Source organism: Salvelinus alpinus, chromosome 8 (genome assembly GCF_045679555.1).
Source record: "Salvelinus alpinus chromosome 8, SLU_Salpinus.1, whole genome shotgun sequence".
In the NCBI taxonomy this organism is placed as follows: Eukaryota; Metazoa; Chordata; class Actinopteri; order Salmoniformes; family Salmonidae; genus Salvelinus; species Salvelinus alpinus.
In genome coordinates this window covers 44,275,043-44,300,570 of record NC_092093.1, presented here as the reverse complement: position 1 = coordinate 44,300,570, position 25,528 = coordinate 44,275,043, and the positions used below count along the sequence as shown (strand labels likewise).

The window sequence follows — 25,528 nt, the reverse complement described above, 5'->3', positions numbered from 1 at the left end:
CTTAATAAACCAGGGCTGCGTCTCAAATGGCACCCTTTATACTACACTACTTTTGACCAAGGCCTATATGGAATTGTACCTGTTGTGATGCAACCCAGGAGTGATGGAGTGGAGTAATGGCTCTGTGGCTGTGTCTGAAAACAGTACTAGCCCTCATCCTTGTTTCCTCCGTCCTTTCCTCAATTCCTCTCAAAGCTCATTGGAGGAGGAGGTCCGACTGAGGGACCATAGATCCTCCCTTCCAATGGGCTTTGAAAAGGAATTCAGGAAACAAGGACGGAGGAAGCAAGAATTCGACCGCTATTAATGTTTTCAAACCCGGCCTGTGTGTCTGTGCCAGACGTTCCTCGCCTGATGGTTTGAACGCCCTCAGCTTCACTTGTCCTCTCCGTCACAGCCCTGAGGACACACAGCCCTCTCTGACAAACACACACATACCCCTTACAGCGCTGTCTGTGCGTGTGAGTTTGTTCGAAAGAGAGACACACTTTCTCTCTCTCTCCCTTCCATCTCTCATCCCGCTTTCTCTCTCTCTCTCTGCCCCCATCTCCCCCCCTCACTCTTCTCTGCCCTGTCCATATATTCCTCACTGTCTGCCCGTGATGCCATCTCATTCATGTCTTAACTCTCTCTGTCTGTCTGTGCAGGTAGTAAACCCAAAGGCCTGCAGTGGGTGGTGGACGTGACCATAGCGTACTCCAAAGCCAGGCCCATGGACATCCAGACGTGGATCTTTGGCTACAGACCTCCCACAGTCACGCACGTACACTACAGGTAAGGACTGAGCCTAACTACACTAACACTAACTAACTACAAAGTGCAGGGCGCCTCTCTCTTTCTCTGTCTGTCTCGCTCTCTCCGCTTCTCACCCTCTCACTTGTTGAGTATCAGGGGTTGGTTTTGGCCAGGTTGCGGTACCTATATCTTTGTCTGGCACTCTTTATCATAGAAAATAGAATAAGAATATCCCAAGGCTCTTGTTGTTAAGATCTAGTAATGATGGATTAATTAGACAAAGGCTGGTTGCTGTTGCCTGTTACCAATCTCTGCTGTGTACAGCAGGTTCCATATGTCCTTCCCTCGGCAGTTTCTACCTCTATCATTCTCTGGCCATTCTCATTAAAGAGGACTTGTATTCTAGAAGATTCTAATACCCTGACTACACCGCGAGCGTTGCAAAATAAATGTAGAAATCTATGTTATTCAATTATTGCACGCACACTGCTCGCTCGCGTCAACGAGCGTCTGCGTTCCCAAGGGCTAAAATATAAGTAATTCCTATTTCTGACCCAGATCGCGCTGCAAGTCCTGCCTCTCCCATCTCCTTATTGGTTTATAGAAGCAGGTACCCACGTGCCATCTTCTCATTGGTTATACCCACGTGGGTGATTGAAAGATGAACTGTGTTGCCGGTTGTCGTGGTAATACTATGAAAGTTTAGATGCCAATCACCATATAAGTTCAACGAAGTCCTGGAAGGAGGAAGGATAACTAGAAACGATTCGGTTGGCCGTTTTATGTGTGGATTAATTGTCAGAGTAGAGGACCTTGTGTATTTCAGGTAAAATAACAACCTAATGTTTATATCCCAGGACAAATTAGCTAGCAACAGCTAGCTAGCTATATAGGACAAATTAGCTAGCAAGTGCAAGCTAACTAGCTAAATTGCCATAAATGCCCATGGAGCGGCACACAATTGGCCCAGCGTCGTCCGGGTTAGGGGAGAAAATACTCTTCTGCTATTTTGAACTTTTGAACAATAGAGGACATTTGAGGACCCACACAGCCCATGTGTGCCATGTAATGAGGATACCTGAGGATACCTGCACCACCTACTGAAGTGTGCTGTGCTATTGTGAAGTAATTCACATGCTAAAAGAGGTGAAAAGCAGCCTGGAGTGCCACTGTAATGCAATTACTGCTAATTTAGCATAGAAGGGACATGGAGATGTTGTTGCTCCATAGTGACACAGTACAGTCGGAAGTATGGAGCCACCCTAACTGCAATAAGGAGCCGCCCTCACTTCTGTACAGACAGAGAGGATAAAGCAGCAACATAGAAGATAGGAATATATCCTCATGTCGAAGCCTACAGTTGGTGTGGCGGCGTTAGGAATTCTGCCCACTCCCCTCCCCACCCTACCTTGACAAACATGTATACGTCCCAAAAGGCACCCTATTTCTCTCACTATATAATGTGGCCATTTGAGACGTAGCCCATTGAAGTCGGGCTGGCCTCGTGTCACACCTGAAATGAATGTGGCACTCGAATCTCCTTTTCACCCCATTGGGGCGGCAGGTAGCCTAGTGGTTAGAGCGTTGGGCCAGTAACCGAAAGGTTGCTAGATCGAATCCCAGAGCTGACAAGGTAAAAATATGCAGTTCTGCCCCTGAACAAAGCAGTTAACCCACTGTTCCTAGGCTGTCATTGTAAATAAGAATTTGTTCTTAACTGACTTACCTAGTTAAATGAAAAATGTAAATAATAATTAATATTTGATTTACTTAAAACTTCTTATGGCTGCAATCCTGTTAACGGGATCGATATGACAACAGCCAGTGAAAGTGCAGGGCGCCAAATTCAAACAACAGAAATCTCATAATTAAAATTCCTCAAACATACAAGTATCTTATACCATTTTAAAGGTAATCTTGTTGTTAATCCCACCACAGTGTCTGATTTCAAAAAGGCTTTACAGCGAAAGCACCACAAACGATTATGTTAGGTCACCGCCAAATCACAGAAAAACACAGCCATTTTTCCAGCCAAAGTCAGGAGTCACAAAAAGCAGAAATAGAGATAAAATTAATCACAAACGTTTGATGATCTTCATCAGATGACACTCATAGGACTTCATGTTACACAATACATGTATGTTTTGTTCGGTAAGGTTCATATTTATATCAAAAAATCTCAGTATACATTGGCGCGTTATGTTCAGTAGTTCCAAAAACATCCGGTGATTTTGCAGAGAGCCACATCAATTTCCAGAAATACTCATAATAAACATTGATCAAAGATCAAAGAATTTTAGATCCACTTCTCCTTAATTCAACCGCTGTGTCAGATTTCAAAAAAGCTTTATGGAAAAAGCAAACCATGCAATAATCTGAGGTCGGCGCTCAGAGCCCAATCAAGACAAAAATGTATCCGCCATATTGTGCAGTCAACAGAAGTCAGAAATAACATTATAAATATTCACTTACCTTGGATGATCTTCATCAGAATGCACTCCCAGGAATCCCAGTTCCACAATAAATGTTTGATTTGTTCGGTAATGTCCATCATTTTTGTCCAAGTAGCTACTTTTGTTAGCGCGTTTGGTAAACAAATCCAAAGTCACGAAGCACGTTCACTAAAAGCAGACGAAATGTCAAAAGGTTCTGTAAAAGTCAGTAGAAACATGTCAAACGATGTATTGAATCAATCTTTAGGATGTTTTTAACATAAATCTTCAATAATGTTCCAACCGGAGAATTCCTTTGTCTTCAGAAATGCGATAAAACAGAGCTCGCTCTCACATGAACGCGCATGGTCAGCGCATGTTCAGCTCATGGTAGACCTTACGCAATCCCCTCTCATTCGGCCCCACTTCACAGTAGAAGCATCAGACAAGGTTCTAAAGACTTGACATCTAGTGGAAGCCTTAGGAAGTGCAAAATGACCCATATCCCACTGTGTATTCGATAGGCGATGAGTTGAAAACCTACAAACCTCAGATTTCCCACTTCCTGGTTGGATTTTTTCTCAGGTTTTTGCCTGCCATATGAGTTCTGTTATACTCACAGACATCATTCAAATAGTTTTAGAAACTTTAGAGTGTTTTCTATCCAAATAGACTAATAATATGCATATATTAGCAACTGGGACTGAGGAGCAGGCAGTTTACACTGGGCACCTTTTCATCCAAGCTACTCAATACTGCCCCTGCAGCCATAAGAAAAGCCACATCTAAGTAGTTGGTCCCTGACATAGCACAAGTGATCTCTATTGCTCCTCAAGCAAGGGGGGAGGCCGATGACATTACTACCTCCCATCAAACTAACTCCTTGAATGCCCTGATCCATGGAAGTTTTTTTTTTTTACCTTTTAGTGTGTGTCAAGGCCGTAGCCATGGAATCAACATTGGGGGTGACCAAATCTGCAGGGTGGTCTGGCCCCCCTCTAATTCTTTTATTTTTTTTTACTAATTTCCTGCCATTCTAAAATATTTTAACATTCATTAACACATGCGATGAACTTCTTATTTTGTTTTTTACAATAATGTCTAATAGTGTATTGTATTACACTGCTCTTTTTTATTCGTTTACCCTTTCTTGTTTCATTGTATGTAATGGCAGAGATTAGGGATGAATAAAGTATAACCATAATCATATAAACAGAAATCTATGCATTGTTATATGAAGACAAGTCCAGATATTGTGGCTAAGGTTTAGCAAATTGTTGTTTTTATTTACAAGTAAACTTGGTTGGGCAGCATGGTCGTTTGCTCTGCTCTCCTCTTCTCCTCTCCAGCCCATCTATCCTCCTCTGGTCCTATATTCTCCTCTCCAGTCATCTCTTCTCCTCTCCTCTCCAGTCATCTCCTTTCCTATCCTCTCATCTCCTCTCCTATCCTCTCATCGCCTCTCCAGGCAATGACATGTGTTTTGACTTGCCATTCTTCAAGCAAAGGATCCAAAGGCCTTTTTGCGCTTTTCGTTGACACCGATAAAAGACTGGCATATTCCTTCAAGGTCCAGTTTCTCCCGGTGCACGTGACACATGGCCACATTATTCAGCTTTGTTTGACTCATGGCTGATCTAAGCCATGTCTTGAGCCTCCTCGGGGCACTAAAACTCCTCTCAGCCTCTACAGAGGAGGCAGGGACGACCAGCAGCTTACTAACGCTTCCATCTGACTGAAGAGACCTCTCACTTCTGGCACCATTTCCCCAATAATGCTAGCAACATCTGAGCTCTTTTGATATGTGTAATTATCCCCAAACATGGCCAGCTGCACCTGCAGTAGTTTTGAATTTAATTCAGGATTACTCGTCTTCCACCTTGTCCATGTCTCCGCGTAGCAGCACATTTTCAAGCTGCTGCAGTGTTTGGAATCCAGCTTGATCAAACCTCTCTATGAATTGAGTATTCTCTGTGTCCAAGGCGTTGTAGAATTGGGCTCTGTACAAAAACTGGGCATCCGAATGTATAAGGGCTGCAGCCTGACCGGTGTAACGCTTTGTAGGTTTGCGGGAAATGAGGCATCTGAATAGGTTATAGGTCCAACTTTGTTGCCGTAGCAGTTGCTTTGCGAACAAGACATCAAAGTGCTCCTCCGTTCGCTTGTCCTGCATGCTTGTTTTGACCTGGTCCACAGCCTCCAATATGCCTGAAACAGTCTGTTTCCAAAGCTGCAGGGAGGTGTTCAGACACTCCAAATCCCCCGTCAGGTCTTCAGCCACTACAAGGCCGAGCACAGTGTTCCTTTTTAGAAATGTTCCATGAAGACCATTAGCCTTAGTTGAAGTGTCAGATGAGCTGCATGACGCCATTTCTTCAAGGGCTGTCAGCACTGACTCATACTGGCTGAGAACTGAGCGGACGGCAGGGTTGCGAACAGTCCATCTGGTGGGACAGAGAGGTTTCAACAAGGTGAAACCATGCTTTGATTAAAGAAGCCCCCCCAATTCATGCACCAGATCCATTGAATCTCTTACCAGTGGAGAGGCTACACAGGCAGCCTGCGTAACTAAGTTCACTCAGGGTGGACCACAGTGACAATACACAGCCAGCGGTTGTTCTGTCCTTCAAATGGCTTGCACCCCCTGCAATTGTCCAGCCGTGTTTGCGGCACCGTCATAGGTCTGTCCTGGAAGTTGGGACAGAGGAAGGCCTAGACGCATCATCACATCACATGCCATCTTGGCTATATTTTGCCCTGTCGTTGACACTTCTTCATAGAGTCCCAGGAATTCTTCCTTTGGTTGTAGATCTGCATCTACAACGAGTCAAACATATTGACTCCTGCTCAACTCCTGATATATCCCAAATGCCATCAATGATAAGTGCGAACAGGACCAATGGCAATGATATTATTTCCGACACAATTTCTTTGCTCAGCAGCTTCAAAATTTTGTTTTGCTTTTGGGGACTGATGAAATCAAAGTGACCTTTCAGCCAGGGGGTCAGCTCTGCATCACCCTCTGCCTTGTACTTTAGAAGCTGGCTGAAATTCCCGCTCTCCTTATCAACGCCTCGAAAAGCCTGACCTAGAAGTCAGGAAGTCCTTCACACCCCCAACAATCTTCATCAGATTTCTCCTCTCTTGTTGCTTTTGTCTTTCAAGCTCACGTGAAAGTTGCACATTAACCTCTCTGGGGCATTTGGGACGCAATAGCCAGGGAAAATACAGCGCGCCATATTCAAATAAATTGATATAAAAATCAAACTTTCATTAAATCACACATGTAAGATACCAAATTATAGCTACACTCGTTGTGAATCCAGCCAACATGTCAGATTTCAAAAAGGCTTTTCGGGCGAAAGCATAAGATGCTATTATCTGATGATAGCACAACAGTAAACAAAGAGAGAACCATATTTCAACACTGCAAGCACGACACAAAACGCAGAAATAAAATATAAATCATGCCTTATGAAATTCTTTTGTTGGCACTCCAATATGTATAATAAACATCACAAATGGTCCTTTTGTTCGATTAATTCCGTCGATATATATCCAAAATGTCAATTTATTTGGACCGTTTCATCCAGAAAAACACAGCTTCCAACTTTCGCCACTTCACTACAAAATATATCAAAAGTTACATGTAAACTTTACCAAAACATTTCAAACTACTTTTGTAATACAACGTTAGGTATTTTTAAACGTTAATAATCGATCAATTTGAAGATGGGATGATCTGTGTTCAATACAAAAAGAAAACAAACTGACGCAACTTTTTTCGTAACGTGCCTCTCTCAAATAAATTACTTCATGTGACCCTCATTTACGATAGCCCTACTTCTTCATTACACAAAGGAATAACCTCAACCGATTTCCAAGGACTGGTGACATCCAGTGGAAGCGGTAGGAACTGCAAGCAAGTCCATTAGAAATCTGGTGTTTCTAAGAAAACTCATTGAAAAGACAGTGACATCAAAGAAATAAAAATTCTGAATGGTTTGTCCTCAGGGTTTTGCCTGCTACATAAGTTCTGTTATTCTCACAGACATGATTCAAACAGTTTTAGAAACGTCAGAGTGTTTTCTATCCAAATCTACTAATAATATGCATATCTTATATTCTGGGGATGAGTAGCAGGCAGTTGAATTTTGGCATGCTATTTATCCGAAAGTGAAAATGCTGTCCCCTGCACACAAGAAGTTAACAGGCTTTGGCCCCTGAATCTGAGTCATCACAGCTAATTTGTGACACTGGCTGTCTTTATGCGCACTAAATTTCTCCAGTGCCGCCATCCAATTTTGAAAGCCAGTCTTGACAAAAGCTGAATCTGCTTTGGACGCAAGCTTAGACTTTTGTGTTGCCAAGTATTTAGCACAATAGAAACAGGGGACCCGCTTTAAGGAGGGGCTGTAATGGAGCCAAGTATAATCTTTAAACCCTTTCTCCTGAAAGTAGTGTCATATTTGATAGGGTTTGACTAGGTATGACATTCACATTTGTCTGATTTGGCATGTCTGTCTGCTCTCTGTCTGCCATTGTCTCAAACTCACTCTCTCTTGATTGTATTATCTGAAATACACACGAGAAGCCATACTTAGAGGAATATCTCATCTTAAATTAACATTATTCGGTCTTAACCATCAATATTTACTCCTTTTCTCACTCACCTCCATGTCACCTGCTCTCCCTGTCCTGTCGGCATGCTCTCCCTGTCCTGTCGGCATGCTCTCCCTGTCCTGTCGGCATGCTCTCCCTGTCCTGTCGGCAGGCTCTCCCTGTCCTGTCGGCAGGCTCTCTCTCTCCCTGTCCTGTCGGCATCCTCATGCTCTCTCTCGCCCCCTGCCCTGTCGGCATCCTCATGCTCTCTCTCTCCCCCTGCCCTGTCGGCATCCTCATGCTCTCTCTCTCCCCCTGCCCTGTCGGCATCCTCATGCTCTCTCTCTCCCCCTGCCCTGTCGGCATCCTCATGCTCTCTCTCTCCCCCTGCCCTGTCGGCATCCTCATGCTCTCTCTCTCTCCCTGCCCTGTCGGCATCCTCATGCTCTCTCTCTCTCTCCCTGCCCTGTCGGCATCCTCATGCTCTCTCTCTCCCCCTGCCCTGTCGGCATCCTCATGCTCTCTCTCTCCCCCTGCCCTGTCGGCATCCTCATGCTCTCTCTCTCCCCCTGCCCTGTCGGCATCCTCATGCTCTCTCTCTCTCCCTGCCCTGTCGGCATCCTCATGCTCTCTCTCTCTCCCTGCCCTGTCGGCATCCTCATGCTCTCTCTCTCCCTGCCCTGTCGGCATCCTCATGCTCTCTCTCTCCCCCTGCCCTGTCGGCATCCTCATGCTCTCTCTCTCCCCCTGCCCTGTCGGCATCCTCATGCTCTCTCTCTCCCTGCCCTGTCGGCATCCTCATGCTCTCCCTGCCCTGTCGGCATCCTCATGCTCTCTCTCCCTGTCCTGTCGGCATCTTCTCTCTCTCTCCCTGCCCTGTCGGCATCCTCATGCTCTCTCTCTCCCTGCCCTGTCGGCATCCTCATGCTCTCTCTCTCCCTGTCTGAACGCACCAGAGTGAACATGAAATAAATATTATCTTTAATCAAGTGGTGTTTCTTGCCATGATGTTCAGGAATGGATTACTAACCATTTCTGATCTGAATGGCATTTCTGATCCGAATATCAAGAAACATTGACTCATCTCGTGTACAACTGTATACTTCTATCATCTGACTGGTTCTCACTGCTCTCAACATACTTTTCTTATTTTCTGAGGCTGCCCAAAAACTGACGAATGTCACTGCCACCCTTCCTCTTGCGCCATGATGACACTCACTGTGAATGAAAGCTGTCTAATAAAACTGCTGGCACTTTAATCAAACAAACACTAATAATGCTATTTATCATAAGCAAGTACAGCTATACAGTATACTATACAAATGTGCAATAAATGAATGCTACTACTGTGTACATAAATTACACATGCAGCGTAACATAAATGATTGGGCTGGCAGCGTGGCGTAGTGGTTAGAGCGTTGGACTAGTAACCGAAAGGTTGCAAGTTCGAATCCCCGAGCCGACAAGGTAAAAATCTGTCGTTCTGCCCCTGAACAAGGCAGTTGACCCACTAGGCCGTCATTTGAAAATAAGAATTTGTTCTGAACTGACTTGCGTAGTTAAATAAAGGTAAAAAATAATAATTGACACTTTACTCAGACTTCACGTGGGCTTTCTGACAAATATAACATAATAAAGACATGAACGTTATTTGAATACACCTGTGAGCACCATTGTTGGTCGCGGGGTGAATGTGTGGCTAATTAACTTTCCAGGTAACTTAGCTATGTGATTATAGCCTACCTAACATTCATATTACATTCTAGTTTTTCACTTTTTAATACATTTGAAAGTAATGAAATAGAGAGAGACAGTACAGTGTTTGACATTGATTGTACCAAACCACAGCAGTCGAGCAACGGCTTCTGCTGGGCTACGGCAACACCACTTGGACAAACCACACGCAGAACTGCAGTACAGCGTAATACTAGAACCGGTAGTAATAATAATGGCAATTTGTTAAGTTTAGCTATGATTACATTTGCTAATGATTATTTCGGACGGCGGTGCGTGGTTGCCTGTCGTAGCGGAGCACATTATTATTTAATACATTTTTTATATCGATATATTGGGGGGGACATTTTAAGCATATTTGAATATTGGGGGGATGTGTCCCCTGGTGTGTGGACTTTACTGTATTTGTACTTGGGAAATCGCTCTTCAACAGGAATTTTTTTTTTTTAAATGACTGGAGAACGTCTTTAAAGAGAGCGCTGAATGGGAGACTGTTGAGGCCGTTTGGTCTTAAGATAAGACGCTAGGATTGAAGGAGGATTTATCACACAGGAAGGCTGAGGCCGAGGCTGGCACCGGCTGCTAAAAAAGCATTTTCTATTTGTGTCCGTTGCCCCTCTATACATCTCTTTATTTAAGGATATCGTGCGCACACACTCTTGCTCTCTTTCACACACACCAAGCCAAGTTCAGTCCATTGCTCTGGCAGCATTGATTCCCTCAGGTTCCCTTTGCTGCCCCTCCTTTGAGTCCAGTCAAAGGTGTGAGCGTATATGTATGAGTAAATACACACACCACACATTAATAAGGCAGGCGTGCACAATTGACACGTACTTCTCCTCAACTCTCTCATATCTAGGCTTGTCAAACGGCCACTCGTAAGGTGGATGGCTTATCGTACATTGTTCTTATAACTTCCGCTTTGACTCGTGTGCTTTTCCAATAAGCATCACAATGATCTCTGTGATTTATATCAAGGGATTACCATATTTTTATTTGCCACGTCGTCATTCTAAAGGCTAGAGTCAAACTGTGGTCTCGGACTGGATGCCCTCTCGCACGAGCGAGCTCTAACTCTCTCTGCCCTCTACCGTTCCAACGTCCACTGCGTCCAAGATTGTGTTCGTTCAAGCACACTGTAGCAAAGTGTTCAAAACCATTTTCCAACAGATGGGAAAAATGTGCATTTCTCATTGGAGAAGTATCGGTCGTCCCTCCCTGTTTCAGTCCATTTGGTGCCAAATGAACATGACCCAGGGCTCCAGCCAGTCCAGACCTCCCTGGCCCTGCATGACTCTGGCTCTGCTGAATGGCCCTTGTCTCCACCCTCTGGTCTCTGGGGGCCGTAAGGCTGACGTCAGGGGGTGATCTGTGTGAGCCCTGGCGCCTCCAGCCCTCCAACAGCCCCAACTCTGTCCCCCAGGCCCCTCGCTCTGCTGCTGGGCCAGGCTCAGATTAAGGCTAAAGACTCATTAGGCCCAGTAATGAGAGAGGCGCTGCTCCCGCCTACCCCAGCTAGGGGACTCTCCGCTGGGCCGTGACCACAATCAACCTCCCCTGCAGGGTCAGCGGCCCCAGAGGTCCTCACCGGGAACCCAGGTTGTTGTGAGGCTGAGAGACACGTGCACACACACACACACACAAACACTCTGGCTGGGGATGTGGCTGAGCTAAGCACAGGGAGGTCCTGTAGTGCACCGGTGCAGGTGCCGAGTCAACAAGAGGATTAACCTGCAGATTAGGAGGTGACTGAGGCTGCAGACAGATCCGTGTGTGTCAGTCATTACTTTCACACTGAGTAATCTAGGATGTTGGAGTATCTTTAAATGTTCGTCACTGTCTATTCTAAAAATAATTGTGGATTTTCTGACTGGCTTTGTTTGTGCAATAGGGAAGTTCCTCTGTATTAGTTGTAATTGTACACACCTGTAGGCTGGTGGATTTACATACTTACACACCCGACCAGGATACCTACTGTATGTACGCTACCGTTCAAAGTTCGGGATCACTTAGAAGTGTCCTTGTTTTTGAAAGAAAAGCAACAAAAAAAAAGTCCATTAAAATAACATAAAATTGATCAGAAATACAGTGTAGACATTGTTAATGTTGTAAATGACTATTGTATCTGGAAAAAGCTGATTTTTAATGGAATATCTACATAGGTGTACAGAGGTTCATTATCAGCAACCATCACTCCTGTGTTCCAATGGCATGTTGTGTTAGCTAATCCAAGTTCATCATTTTAAAAAGGCTAATTGATCATTTAGAAAACCCTTTTGCAAGTATGTTAGCATAGCTGAAAACTGTTCTTCTAATTAAAGAACCAATAAAACTGTCCTTCTTTAGACTAGTTGAGTATCTGGAGCATCAGCATTTGTGGGTTCGATTACAGACTCAAAATGGCCAGAAACAAAGCATTTCCTTCTGAAACTTGTCAGTCTATTCTTGTTCTGAGAAATGAAGGCTATTCCATGCGAGAAATTGCCAAGAAGCTGAGGATCTCGTACAACGCTGTGTACTAGTGCCTTCACAGAACAGCGCAAACGGGCTCTAACCAGAATAGAAAGAGGAGTGGGAGGCCCCGGTGCACAACTGAGCAAGAGGTACGTTAGTGTCTAGTTTGAGAAACAGATGCCTCACAAGTCCTCAACTGACAGCTTCATTAAATAGTACCCACTAAACACCAGTCTCAACGTAAAAAGTGAAGACGCGACTCCGGGATGCTGGCCTTCTAGGCAGAGTTGCAAAGAAAAAGCCATATCTCAGACTAGCCAATAAAAATAAAAGATTAAGATGGGCAAAAGAACAGTCACTGGACAGTGGAACTCAGCCTAGAAGGCCAGCATCCCATTGAGCTGTTTGGGACGCTCTGATTCAACGTGTACGACAGAGTGTTCCAGTTTCCGGCAATATCCAGCAACTTCGCACAGCCATTGAAGAGGAGTGGGACAACATTCCACAGGCCACAATCAACAGCCTGATCAACTCTGTGTGGAGATGTCTCGCGCTGCATGAGGCAAATGGTGGTCACACCAGATACTGACTAGTTTTCGGATACACGCCCCTACCTTTTTTTAAAAAAGATTTCTGTGACCAGTCATGTATTCCCAATCATGTGAAATCCATAGATTATGGCCTAATGCATTTATTTCAGTTGATTTCCTTTTGTGAACTGTAACTATGTCAAATCTTTGAAATTGTTGCATGTATGTTGCGTTTAGATTTTTGTTCAGTGTGTATATATAGCCTAGATTTATATATGCCTCTCTGATTATCCTGTAACAGCAAGGTCCCACCAGGTCTCACAGTCACCATTTTGGATCTTATAAAGTGGCCTCTGTGTTTCTCTACAATGAGAAACCACTCTTGGTTAGAACAGTTCCCTCCTCACAGGACCTGTGGCAGTAGATAGTGGATACAGCCACACGGGTCAAGTGTCAATGGTAAGGTGTGCGTGTGATGTGCTACCATGGCGACAGTGCAGGTCTACAGTCGTGGCCAAAAGTTTTGAGAATGACACAAATATTAATTTTCAAAGTCTGCTGCCTCAGTTTGTATGATGGCAATTTGCATATACTCCATAATGTTATGAGTGATCAGATGAATTGCAATTAATTGCAAAGTCCCTCTTTGCCATGCAAATGAACTGAATCCCCAAAAAACATTTCCACTGTATTTCAGCCCTGCCACAAAAGGACCAGCTGACGACATGTCAGTGATTCTCTCGTTAACACAGTGTTGTGAGTGTTGACGAGGACAAGGCTGGAGATCACTCTGTCATGCTGATTGAGTTCGAATAACAGACTGGAAGCTTCAAAAGGAGGGTGGTGCTTGGAATCATTGTTCTTCCTCTGTCAAGCATGGTTACCTTTAAAGGATCACGTGCCGTCATCATTGCTTTGCACAAAAAGGGCTTCACAGGCAATGATATTGCTGCCAGTAAGATTGCACCTAAATCAACCATTTATCGGATCATCAAGAACTTCAAGGAGAGCGGTTCAATTGTTGTGAAGAAGGCTTTCAGGGCGCCCAAGAAAGTCCAGCAAGTGCCAGCACTGTCTCCTAAAGTTGATTCAGCTGCGGGATCGGGGCACCACCAGTACAGAGCTTGCTCAGGAATGGCAGCAGGCTGGTGTGAGTGCATCTGCACACAGAGTGAGGTGAAGACTTTTGGAAGATGGCCTGGTGTCAAGAAGGGCAGCAAAGAAGCCACTTCTCTCCAGGAAAAACATCAGGGACAGACTGATATTCTGCAAAAGGTACAGGGATTGGACTGCTGAGGACTGGGGTAAAGTCATTCTCTGAATCCCCTTTCCAATTGTTTGGGGCATCCGGAAAAAAGCTTGTCCGGAGAAGACAAGGTGAGCGCTACCATCAGTCCTGTGTCATGCGAACAGTAAAGCATCCTGAGACCATTCATGTGTGGGGTTGCTTCTCTGCCAAGGGAGTGGGCTCACTCACAATTTTGCCTAAGAACACAGCCATGAATTTTTTCCTTATTTTTCCCCCCCTTTTTTTCCCCCTTCTTTTTTTTCAATTTTGTCATTTTAGCCGATGTTCTTACTGATCCCTGGTGGGAATCGAACCCACAACCCAATTGCAAGCACCCACCTGAGCCACACGGGTTAATCTCTGATCTGTCGTCCGTGCGCAAGTCGCAGGATGATGAGAATGGCTGTTAGGTAATCAACAGGAGGAATCTGATCCCTTGCCAGCTCTGTCTGCACGCACACACACACCCGCACATACAGTGCATTCGGAAAGTATTCAGACCCCTTGACTTTTTCCACATTTTGTTAAATGACAGTCTTATTCTAAAATGGATTAAATAAAATAAAAATACTCATCAATCTACACAATACTCCTTAATGATAAAGGTTTTTAGAAATTTGTGCAAATGTATTTAAAATAAAAAAACATACCTTATTTACATAAATATTTAGATATTTTGCTTTGAGAATCAAAATGGAGCTCTGCTGCATCCTGTTTCCATTGATCATCCTTGAGATGTTTCTACAACTTTGTTGGAGTCCACCTGTGGTAAATTCAATTGATTGGACATGATTTGGAAAGGTGCATACCTGTCTATATAAGGTCCCACAGAAACCAAGCCATGAGGTCAAATGAATTGTCCGTAGAGCTCCAAGACAGGATTGTGTCGAGGCACAGATCTGGGGAAGGGTACCAAAACATTTCTGCAGCATTGAAGGTCACCAAGAACACTGTGGCCTTCATCATTCTTAAATGGAAGCAATTTGGAACCACCAAGACTCTTCGTAGAGCTGACAACCATCTCTGCAGCACACCACCAATCAGGCCTTTATGGTAGAGTGGCCAGAAGGAAGCCTCTCCTCAGTAAAAGGCACATGCCGACTGCACCGTAATCAGACGCATACTCAGATACACGCTCACAGATACAAATTCAGACCCGAACCCTCACACACAAACTCGAAGATACACACACCCACACACTCGCGTGTGCTCACACACACGCCATGGCAGGGTGTTTCGTTAACTGGTGGGCTGCTGCCAAGTGGGTTAGGGTGGAGAGAGGAGTGGCGCGCCACTGCCACCATGGCCCTACTCCAACACACTGCCTGCCTGTCAGTGGAGCGCCAACACATCCCTTCAGCACTGGAGTACGCGCCGCGTTACACCCCGCTGCACAGCACAACAAACAGTGTTAGAGCACAGGAGCGGAATTTGTTTTTAGTTTACCGGCATTCTTTTGGCCTCGCAGACTCTTTCAAGGGAGTCTGCGAGGCCTACATTACCATTTGGGATTTTTTTTCACAGGAAAATTTGCCCCAGCTAGCCCCCCTCTAAACAGCAGATAATACTCCACCCAAAGGCTCCACTTACTGCAGTCGAGTAGGGATCCACCACGCCACCAGAGAAGGATCAACCTACATGGTTATCTTTGCCAGAGGAAAGGGCAGGTTTGTAGCTCCGTTTACCGAGGCCTAAACGCCCAAACCGCCCATTCAGTGGCCAGAGCCAGCTAGCTTCTCTTTCCCCTCTCGAGGCTCTATGATTACTGGGCTATCGTCATACACCGGGACCGGAGAGGGCCTTAGTAATAGGTTAGTTAGGCATGCTACACTGAAACAGGCGTGTGCGGAACCATGGCTGGCTCTCATGTAGCCTATGGTTGCATCCCAATTGGCCACCCTGTTCCCTATATCACTATATTCCACCCAAGTGGGTTCTGCCAAATGGTAGTGCTGGAGGAATCGCATGTTATGTACACTCACTTTGTTTTCTTGAATTTCTTGGATGTCTACGCAATTCAGTTTTTAGGTGCCATGTATACTGAAATGGAACAACTCCTATAGTGCACTAGTTTTGACCGGCTCTGGGTGCCATTTGGTACTCACACTATAGTTGGGATTAGACGGCTTCTGTTTCATGATCCACTGTTGACTAGCTGTAGATCAATTCAAAAGCAGAGGAAGTATTTAGGGAACCCCAGTTTCATTTTCAGTGTGTGTTTTCTTGTCCACTCTAGTGTTCTGGAGCTGGTATAGTATACACACATACGTCTGCGACTACTCCGGCCCTCGTACTGTGGGAAGATGCTCTTAGTCTTAGGGTAGTTACAATGACAGAACTTTGGTCCAGAATCTCTGTTGTAACTTATAAAATGTAGTTTTGTATGAGTGAAGAGGGGAAGTGTACGCTTTTGGTTCCATCCCCTGTGACCTAAGCATGTACAGGCCAAGTTACCATCTTCCTGATTTGTTTATCAAGCTGAAGCGGTAGTGGTGGGTTACACTGGAATCTTCAGCCCTAGAGATATATGTTGTGATGTAGTCTGTTCACCTCGATTGGACTGGGGAAATCAGCCAGGCACATTCCACATCCCCAAGTCACCGCACATACTATTTGTGTCTGGGACATGGCCGGGAAAACACACACGCACCACACACCGAGAGATGCTGAAAGAGTTGGCGCTGTGTTTGTGTCTGGAACAGGCCCCGAAACACAACACTAACATCAGGCTCTAGATTTCTAACCTGTAGAAATATGTGCCTTATTGCTTGCACAATGTAGCATTTCCATAACCGCATCTTAATCAATCACCTCTCAATGTACTATACTGCACCCCTCCCGATTCCTTATCTCCAACATCATTTTCAGTAGGTCAGTGTATGAAAAAATACAATCTGTATGGTTGTTATTGGACGAGTTCAGGCAGCACCACCCCATTTCCAAACATTTTCTCCTACTGAACACGGCTCTGGTGTCCCTCTCTCTCTGGCAGGGGTAGTGAGTGAGTGAATGAGATTGCGTGGGAAATGATGAATCTCCCCCAGAGGAAACCAGGGTAACCTCTTTTCTGTCTGAAGGTGATTCTCAGTTGGATCTTTGTGTGTGTGTGGGTGTGTGGACAGAGAGTAGCCCGCTAGGGACACCTGCTGGCCATGACAGGAACAGCACGTAGTATCATTGACCCTAGCTCTGGTCCAGCGTGTTCGTGTGCGTTCCTCCACTATTGGAATTGTGGTGGAACGTGCACTATGACCTGGACCAGAGCTATATTGACTCTTGCTAGCATCCCTATTGCTGATTCATTGTCATCCTGTCCAGTACTGTAGATGTTAGCATTGTAGTAGATGAGTTGTGTAGCTTTTCTATTCAAGGATTTTGTCATGGGAGATGAGTTGGATTTTTCACAAAACATGATGTATTTGGTTATAGTCTGTATGCTTGTTTGTTGACTTTCTGCGTTAGCCTTCTCTTGTTTAGTAGGACTGTAGCCTTGGCTCTGACGGGATTGGATTTGGTATAAGCAATATGGCTGAATCACAGCCTATCAGAGAGCAGGGTCAAGCTACTACCATATTGTTTCTACCTATCCAATCTTCTCATATATTCACTCGTGCCTTGGTGGTACAGGCGGTTTTCACACAGGGCCTGCGAAATTGGAACTGACTAATGCAACAATGGAACAGCACTCCGACCAGCAGGCAGCTGTTTTTTAGCCCAGATATAGTCACTTAGTTTGGGGTTTCTCTCATTTGGGCAGGTTACTTATTATTACCTGGTCAGTGATCTGTTTGTGCTAAGTTGCCACGTTGTCAAGACCTCACAAACAAGATCTGGGAGCGACCAGGATAGCTGAGGTAGCCTTAGCCTATATAGACCTGTTTTCCCTTGCAGCATTCAACTCTCTACCAAGTTGGTAATACTGCACAAACAAGATCTGGGACCAGGCTAGGTGAGGTAGCTTATGGGCCTTTTTTTTCTTCTTTTTTCGTTGCTGCATTGCTGTTTGCTGGGCCTGCTGTTTTTGTAGTTGGCAAGACCACACAAATAGATCTGGGACCAGGCTAGGTAAGGTAGCCTATATACTGTAGGCCTATTTTACCTTGCGGCATTTCTCTGTTTGCTGGGCCTGCTGTTTCTGTGTCTGTAGCCCTGTGGAGTCAGGAGCAGGGCAGGGATGGATCCCTTCAGGCTGGCTTCCCTATCAGCACAACTGTCTCCCCTGTCACCATGACTGTCCTGCCTGCTAACGAAGTCTCCTGAAAGAGCTGAGGCTCGTGCTGCTCACACACACACACACACACACACACACACACACAGAGAGATGGACATGCGCGCACACACACACACACTGGCACACATACACAATACGTCTCAATTGTCTCGAGGCTTAAAAATCCATCCCTTCATCTATAATGATTAAAGTGGATTTAACAAGTGACATCAGTAAGGGATCATAGCTTTCACCTGGTCTGTCTATGTCATGGACAGAGTAGGTGTTCGTGTTTTTTACACTGTGTACGTGCATACACACAAAGACAGACAGACTACACACTCTAACGCACACGTTAACCGAATTGGATTGCAGCTCACACCTCACCACACCACACCACACACACACACACACACACACACACACACACACACACACACACACACACACACACACAGCGTTGTGATAGACGGATAAGGGAGTGAGGAGGAGACAGTGTGGACAACTGCTTCAGATTCTGCTCAATCCAGCCAGCTTTCACTGAGAAGAACTTAATACTGATATCTCTTTTCTCTTTCCCTCTCTTTTTTTTCTCTCTCTCCTTCTCACGCTCCATCTCTCAAGTACTTCATGGGCATGGAAAGTGTAACTGCATACATGCAGGAACATATTAAATCAATAAATCAAGTTAAATAAAACTCTCTCTCCTCCTCGCTCTCAGGGTGTACCCCATAAAGGAGGTTCCGGTGGAGACCAAACCCCTGACAGACTGGCTGTACCAGAGGTTTGTGGAGAAGGAGGATCTACTGGCCCATTTCTACGAAACAGGTCTGTGTTCACCGCACTGCTTCTCTCGGTTTCTCTCACTCACTCTGGCCTCTCTATCTATCTCTCTCCCTCTCCCTCTCTGGTAACTCTCTCTCAGCTCTGTTTCTCTCTGGCCTTTATCACTCTGTCTGAATTCTCTCTCTCTCTCTCTGGCCTCTATCTATCACTCTCTCTCTCAGCTCTGTTTCTCTCTGGCCTTTTTCACTCTGAATTCTCTCTCTGGTCTCTATCACTCTCTCTCTCGCTCTCTGGCCTCTTTTAATTCTCTCTTTCTTACCTACCTCTTTTCTCTCTCTTTCTGCCCTCTCTCTCTGCCTATCACTATTGTCTCTTCATAAAATCGTGATTGTCCACATTGAGGTGTGATCACAATGAAGCTGACCATAGTATTTCCTGTGCCCCCCATAACAGGAGCCTTCCCTCCGCCGAAAGGCCAGAAGGAGGCTGTCTCCCGGGCGATGACCCTCGACCCTGTGCAGCTCTGCGTCATCCAATTCCTGGCCTTTGCCTCGGGCTACCTGTGGTACAGCGTCCTTCAGTACTTCTACTGCTGTTTGTTCTGAGTGCACTGAGGAGGATGGCGTTTTTAAGGAGGTTCTTTAAAGTGAACCGGATCCTGTTGGCACTGTTCCTGGATCAGCCAATAGCGCACCCTCCCCAGTACCATCCCTCCTCCCTACGATGGATTGAATGTACATTTTGCAAAAAGCAGGAGGGACTGGAAGAAAAAAAAGAAGATTATGTTGGAGTCTTTTTTCCCCTCCTGCATACATGAATACCGACACACACGGACGGACGGACGGATAGACAAACACACACATGATTGACTGAAGCCCCTAATTTTGAACATGAATCATGTTTACACACACTAACTTATTGGATACACACCTGCGCCAATCTAGGTGATGGTCTCTCATTTCTCACACACTTTTTCTGTTTACACACGTCTTCGTACACTTCAACTGAACTCACCCACACACCCGGTTTTACTCTCAGATCAAGAATGAGGCTCAGGACTACAACTGAAATTGTTCTCAAGTGGACTCTCTCCCTGGTCTTTAGGTGTAGTTTTACAGCGTGTGTTTGTGCATTGTGTCTGCCCACGTACCCCCCCCCCCTTTTTGGACTTCTCTCCAGGCCTGTTGATTAGATGGTTGGGCCCACATTACAGAGAGAGGGGGCTGTTGTATGTACCCGATCAGAGACTACCACGTCTGGCCCCTCTCTTCTGGCCTTCATTGCACTAAAAGGATCCATACTGCCCCCTACCCCTCCCCCACTCCAGGAAATATTCCTGAACGGTAGCTGTTTGTTTTTATTTTGTTTATTTTAATTTGCCCCGCCCTCTAACCACCCCCTCTCCCCCTAACAACGGCCATTGCATTTGTTATCGTCGTTGGTGTTGTCGTAGTCTACCTACCTTGTCGTCTTCGAGACTTTTACTTTACTATGTGTCTGTCTAAGACTGTATTCTGAGCTGACTGACTGAAGGGGAATCTTCTTGTTTACACTGGCGGCCCCCCGTCTGGGCCTAAAGGGAAGCTGGCAACGATGTCAGGCTCTTGTTAAGACTGTTTCCACAATGTGGGGTGGTAGGTGGTTCCGGAACCCGGTGGCGTGGGGGGGGGGGGGCAGTGCCCAAATGCTGATGACGAAACACTGATGGCACATTGGGACAGCACTCTGATCAGACCCCCCCTCCCTGAAAAATAACTCCTTTAACACCCGTGATGATGCAGATTCTCAACATCCCCTGCCCTCACTCGTACACATACATACACACACACACACACACAGATAGGATGCAGCTACACAGAGCAGAGTGGATCTCTGCCCATATAGGACTGTCTCAGTGAGCCAAACTGAAAAAGGCGGACAAAGCTGAATTTCTCCCCATTGGACTCCATAGTTTTACAAATATTTAAGCCATATGCTTAGTGTCATGGGGTGGGGAATGACATCAGAAAAATATACTTTTTATAGGCGGAGCTACCCTAATGCTCGGCATTCTAAAATTTACATTTTGGCTTACAAACTCCTAGGTATCATTACTGTACATTTACAGCGTTAACCTGCCTAAGTGAGTGTGTGTGGTTGACTTTTTCCTCCCCTCTTTTTTTAATATATATATATATATATATATAATTGGTGTCGCACTGATCTGCGATATCTGCGTTGTGGCGGCAAATCACTCTTAGTGGTCAGTTATTATTTCATTTTTTAATTACTTGAACTTTTGTCCTTATGCCATGAGTATATTTAATCTTGTAAATAATGAAGCTGAGGAAGAAATTCATTGTTGTGAGTGACTGCAACCGATATTATCTCTCTCTCTTGGTCCGACTATTTCTTATTTGTTTTTAGTTTTGAAATATCATGAATGTTTAAAAAAAAAACTTTAAAAACGATAAAAATAACAATTGTTTCGAGACCTGTCAGTTCTGTGTTACTTCCCTGTTCCTTGACCTTTGGTTTGACCTCTGACATGGATGTTATTTTATGTGTGCTTCATGAACCCAGAGAGCTCGGCCAGGCTCTCAGCTCCTGCACTGTCACAATGCTCAGTGATACACATATGGCGCTGTTGGGATACATGAGCAATGCATCCTTTCCTTCCTACCTTGAAGAAATCGCCCATCTGAACTGGTTGGATTAGTGTAAGTCACAGGGTGGTTACCTCGTCTACACCTATCCAATCTCTTATCGATATGTGCTTACCTCAACAAAACAAGGAAGGAAGGATGCCTTTCTGAAGTATTAGAACAGGGACAGAGGCCCTCCACCTAAAGACACTGATGGATTCCTAGGCCCAAAAAATACAGGTTAAGACAACATAATAATTCTATGCGGCAGTGTTTGAAAATAAACAAATTAATTGGACCAGCACCATTGTTAACTACTAGCACCGTTACTAACTAGCAACGCTGGTCCCATTTTTGCAAAGAGTTATGGGATATTAGAATGCCGTTGTCTTAATCTTGTCATCTTCAACCTAGGCTGATTCCAACTTGTAGATTTAAAAGGGACTTGATAGGAGATTTGCAATACTGCATACACCAATCTAGACTATTATAGGGCTTGGTGGAGATATTGCCATCTTACTGATCTCCATCTAGCCTTTGTAAATCTTATGGTGGTACCAAGATAGTGTCTAGTGGTAGGGCATCAAGTTTTTTTATTTGAAACATAAAAATAAAGAATTCCAAATCACTCTTCACGTTGGATGGGAATTCAGTCACGGCCCAGCAATGATACAGCAGTTCTGTTCCATAATTGTTATTATTACCATGGTTTTTAATGGGGAAAAAAGCCACACAGAAGAATTTACAAATTGGATGAACAGCCAAAATCATGATCTTTAAGTAATTCAAACGGAATGGACTTTAGTCGTCACCTCCGAAACCGTGGAAATACTGTACAGTAACAGAGGCTGTGTATGAAATGCAGAGGGCTGGCTGGTTCGGGAGATAGAGTCCATTTGGAGATGGACCTTCAATTTTTAGGTGTCATCTTCATGCCGGTCCCGTGAGATTGCCCTTCAATGTGAGAGAGTGACAGAAAAATGTAGTGTCTCTCCAAAGAAAGGCAGGGGAAAATAATATTATTTTCCTAGATATGGTTTTAGGAAGAAGAAAAAAAATACTATGTCAGGAATTTTAACAAACAATACTAGAAACTGTCTGTAATTTTCCATTTTGTACTCCTCCCTTTCTTCCTAGCTACACAGCCATTTTACCACACAAAGAACTTGTGCTGGAATAAACTGATGGTCATGAAGATCCTGAAAGCTTGTCTGGTTTTTCCTCTGCCTCATGTACTTAGTGTTTGATGTACTACACAACTGTTGGTTATTGATGTGTGTGACACGCTTCAAAAGGTGTCTGTGCACTTCCCTTCACTTTGAGATGACACACTTAAACTCCTATTTGGGTTTATGTTCAAACGTCCATACATTTTAATTGGAGACATTCTCTCTCTGATATATTGGAAATGTAGATGGTGAATTAAAGTATGTCACTGTCATAAGAATGTGTGATATAATTGTGAGCTCTTGATCTGAACTCATAGTACAGTACATAATGAAACATGAGAAATGTTTTAATGAAGGCCCACCCCCTAATTTGAAAATAAGAAAAAAATATTAATAGCGCAACATTACAACATTTGTCAATCAAACATCATTCAAATCTTGTATTTTAAATGTCTTTGGGTTGTATGGCTAAGCAAACCCCTGTTTTCCACACCTAAAAACAGCACAATAATTAAGTATTAAATTGTGATTTATGGTGCTGGGATTGCTTCTGCCAGGTTTGTTGCCATGCTAACTTCCTCATTTTCTATTGACTCGGGCACTGAATGTGACACCGCTGCAGAGCGGTCTCCAGGTACAGTAACTAAAGCCTGTGTTTACTTTGGCCTGTGGCCGTTGTTTAACAGTGGCGTCTTTCATTTGGCCACCGAGAGCCAATGGTTTACATTACAGATTCTCTTTCAGCTGTGAAACGGAGGTCGTGTTCAGTAGGAAGAAAACGCTTCGAAGCGAGGTGGGAGGTACTACCTAAACTCGTCCAATAAGATCATAGATGTTCCTTTTCTGTTCCAAAAAATATTTTGCTACAGTGTGCCAGACTGAACACAGCCCATGTTTTGAGGAAGTGAATCAATGTCACCATGTTTCCTCCTGGGGTGTAACCAGTGAGGTGAAACGTTACAGGACGTTGCAGATAAAAATGTCATGAATAGAGCTGACACAATCTCCAATTCTGCATGGCAGAATATCATACCTGTTCTACAAAATACATTTCTATCTGAACATTTTGTAACATTATACCCTTCTGAACAGACCCCTGCTCTTCAGGATATCTGTCCCTGCAGGCTTCTCTCGATCCTTATAGAGTACCACAGTATGAGTCATAAAACCTAGCGGTCAAACAAGGAAATGTCTCCAATCGTTTTTCCACCATTCATTTTTCCCATAGGGAATTTTAGAAACACTTAAAATAAGGGCTGTGTTTGCTGTAGGCTTACCCTTGTGTGACATTTTGATAACTGTGTAAATCTCTAGGATCCTAGACTTCCTGACGGGCCGCCCCCAGCTGGTAAGGGTAGGTAACAACACATCCGCCACGCTGATCCTCAACACGGTGGCCCCTCAGGGGTGCGTGCTCAGTCTCCTCTTGTACTCCTTGTTCACTCATGACTGCACGGCCAGGCACAACTCCAACACCATCATTAAGTTTGCTGATGACACAACAGTGGTAGGCCTGATCACTGACAACGATGAGACAGCCTATAGAGAGGAGGTCAGAGACCTGACCGTGTGGTGCAAGGAAAACAACCTCTCCCTCAACGTCATCAAGACAAAGGAGATGATTGTGGACTACAGGAAAAGGAGGACAGAGCACGTCCCCATTTTCATCGACGGGGCTGTAGTGGAGCAGGTTGAGAGCTTCAAGTTCCTTGGCGTCCACATCACCAACAAACTAACATGGTCTAAGCACACAAAGACAGTCGTGAAGAGGGCACAACAAAACCTATTCCCCCTCAGGAGACTGAAAATATTTGGCATGGGTTCTTAGATCCTCAAAAGGTTTTACAGCTGCACTATTGAGAGCATCCTGAAGGGTTGCATCACTGCCTGGAATGGCAACTGCTCGGCCTCCGACCGCAAGGCACTACAGAGGGTAGTGCATACGGCCCAGTACATCACCGGGGCCAAGCTTCCTGCCATTCAGGACCTCTATACCAGGCGGTGTCAGAGGAAGGCCCTAAAAATTGTCAAAGACTCCAGCCACGCTAGTCATAGACTGTTCTCTCTGCTACCGCACGGCAAGCGGTACCGGAGCGCCAAGTCTAGGTCCAAGAGGCTTCTACCCCCAAGCCATAAGACTCCTGAACAGCTAATTAAATGGCTACCTGGACTATTTGCCCCCCCCCCCCACGCTGCTACTACTCTCTGTTATCATCTATGCATGGCCACTTTAATAACCCTACCTGCATGTACATAATTACCTCAACTACCTCGACACCAGTGCCCCCGCACATTGACTCTGAACTGGTACCTCTGTATATAGCCCCACTATTGTTATTTACTGCTGCTTTTTAATTATTTGTTTCCTTCTTACTTTTTATTTATTTATTTATTTTAGGTATTTTCTTAACTGTATTGTTGGTTAAGAGCTTGTAAGTAAGCATTTCACTGTAAGGTCTACACCTGTATTCGGCGCACGTGACAAATACAATTTGATTTGAAGCGGGGAAGGAGAGAGTGGGCAGCCTGGCATGTCATCGCCATAGCAGCTGGAGTGATGGTGGAAGGGAGGAGGGGAAATGATCTTGGGTCAGCTTTGCATTCCCCCCACTAATGGTTAAGGTTAGATTTAGGGTAAGGGAATCTTATCCTAGATCTGTACCTATAGGGGAAACTTTACTCCGTACCTGATGTGAATAACATATTCATGCTTGTGTGACACTTTTGAATGTGGGTCAAAAGGTAAATAAAGGCCACTGTCTGCTGGTCGTCTCTGCCTCCCACTAGCACAGCAGACGGGACGCTAGGGCGACACCGTGTACTAGCTAGCTTGATAGTTCGCGACACCATCTGCTGACTAGCTTACTAGTTAGCTAGCACACGGTGTCACCCCCACCTGCTGTGTACCGGAGTCCTCCTTAGGACTAGCTGGCTAAGCTAGTAAACAGTGTCCTTCGTTCCTGC

General features: G+C 44.9%; 1 protein-coding gene across 2 annotated transcripts in view; it reads left to right on the top strand.

Annotated features, from left to right (window-relative positions):
* LOC139583191 (acyl-CoA:lysophosphatidylglycerol acyltransferase 1-like) overlaps window positions 1-22,600 on the top strand; it is an 89,747-nt gene extending 67,147 nt beyond the window's left edge. For both annotated transcript variants that reach the window (XM_071414021.1, XM_071414020.1), the window contains exons 6-8: window positions 648-774; window positions 18,707-18,813; window positions 19,225-22,600. In XM_071414021.1, coding sequence (XP_071270122.1) covers window positions 648-774; window positions 18,707-18,813; window positions 19,225-19,376 — 386 coding nt within the window. In that variant the 3' untranslated portion in view covers window positions 19,377-22,600. The remainder of the gene's footprint in view (window positions 1-647; window positions 775-18,706; window positions 18,814-19,224) is intronic.
* Window positions 22,601-25,528: the final 2,928 nt, after the last annotated feature.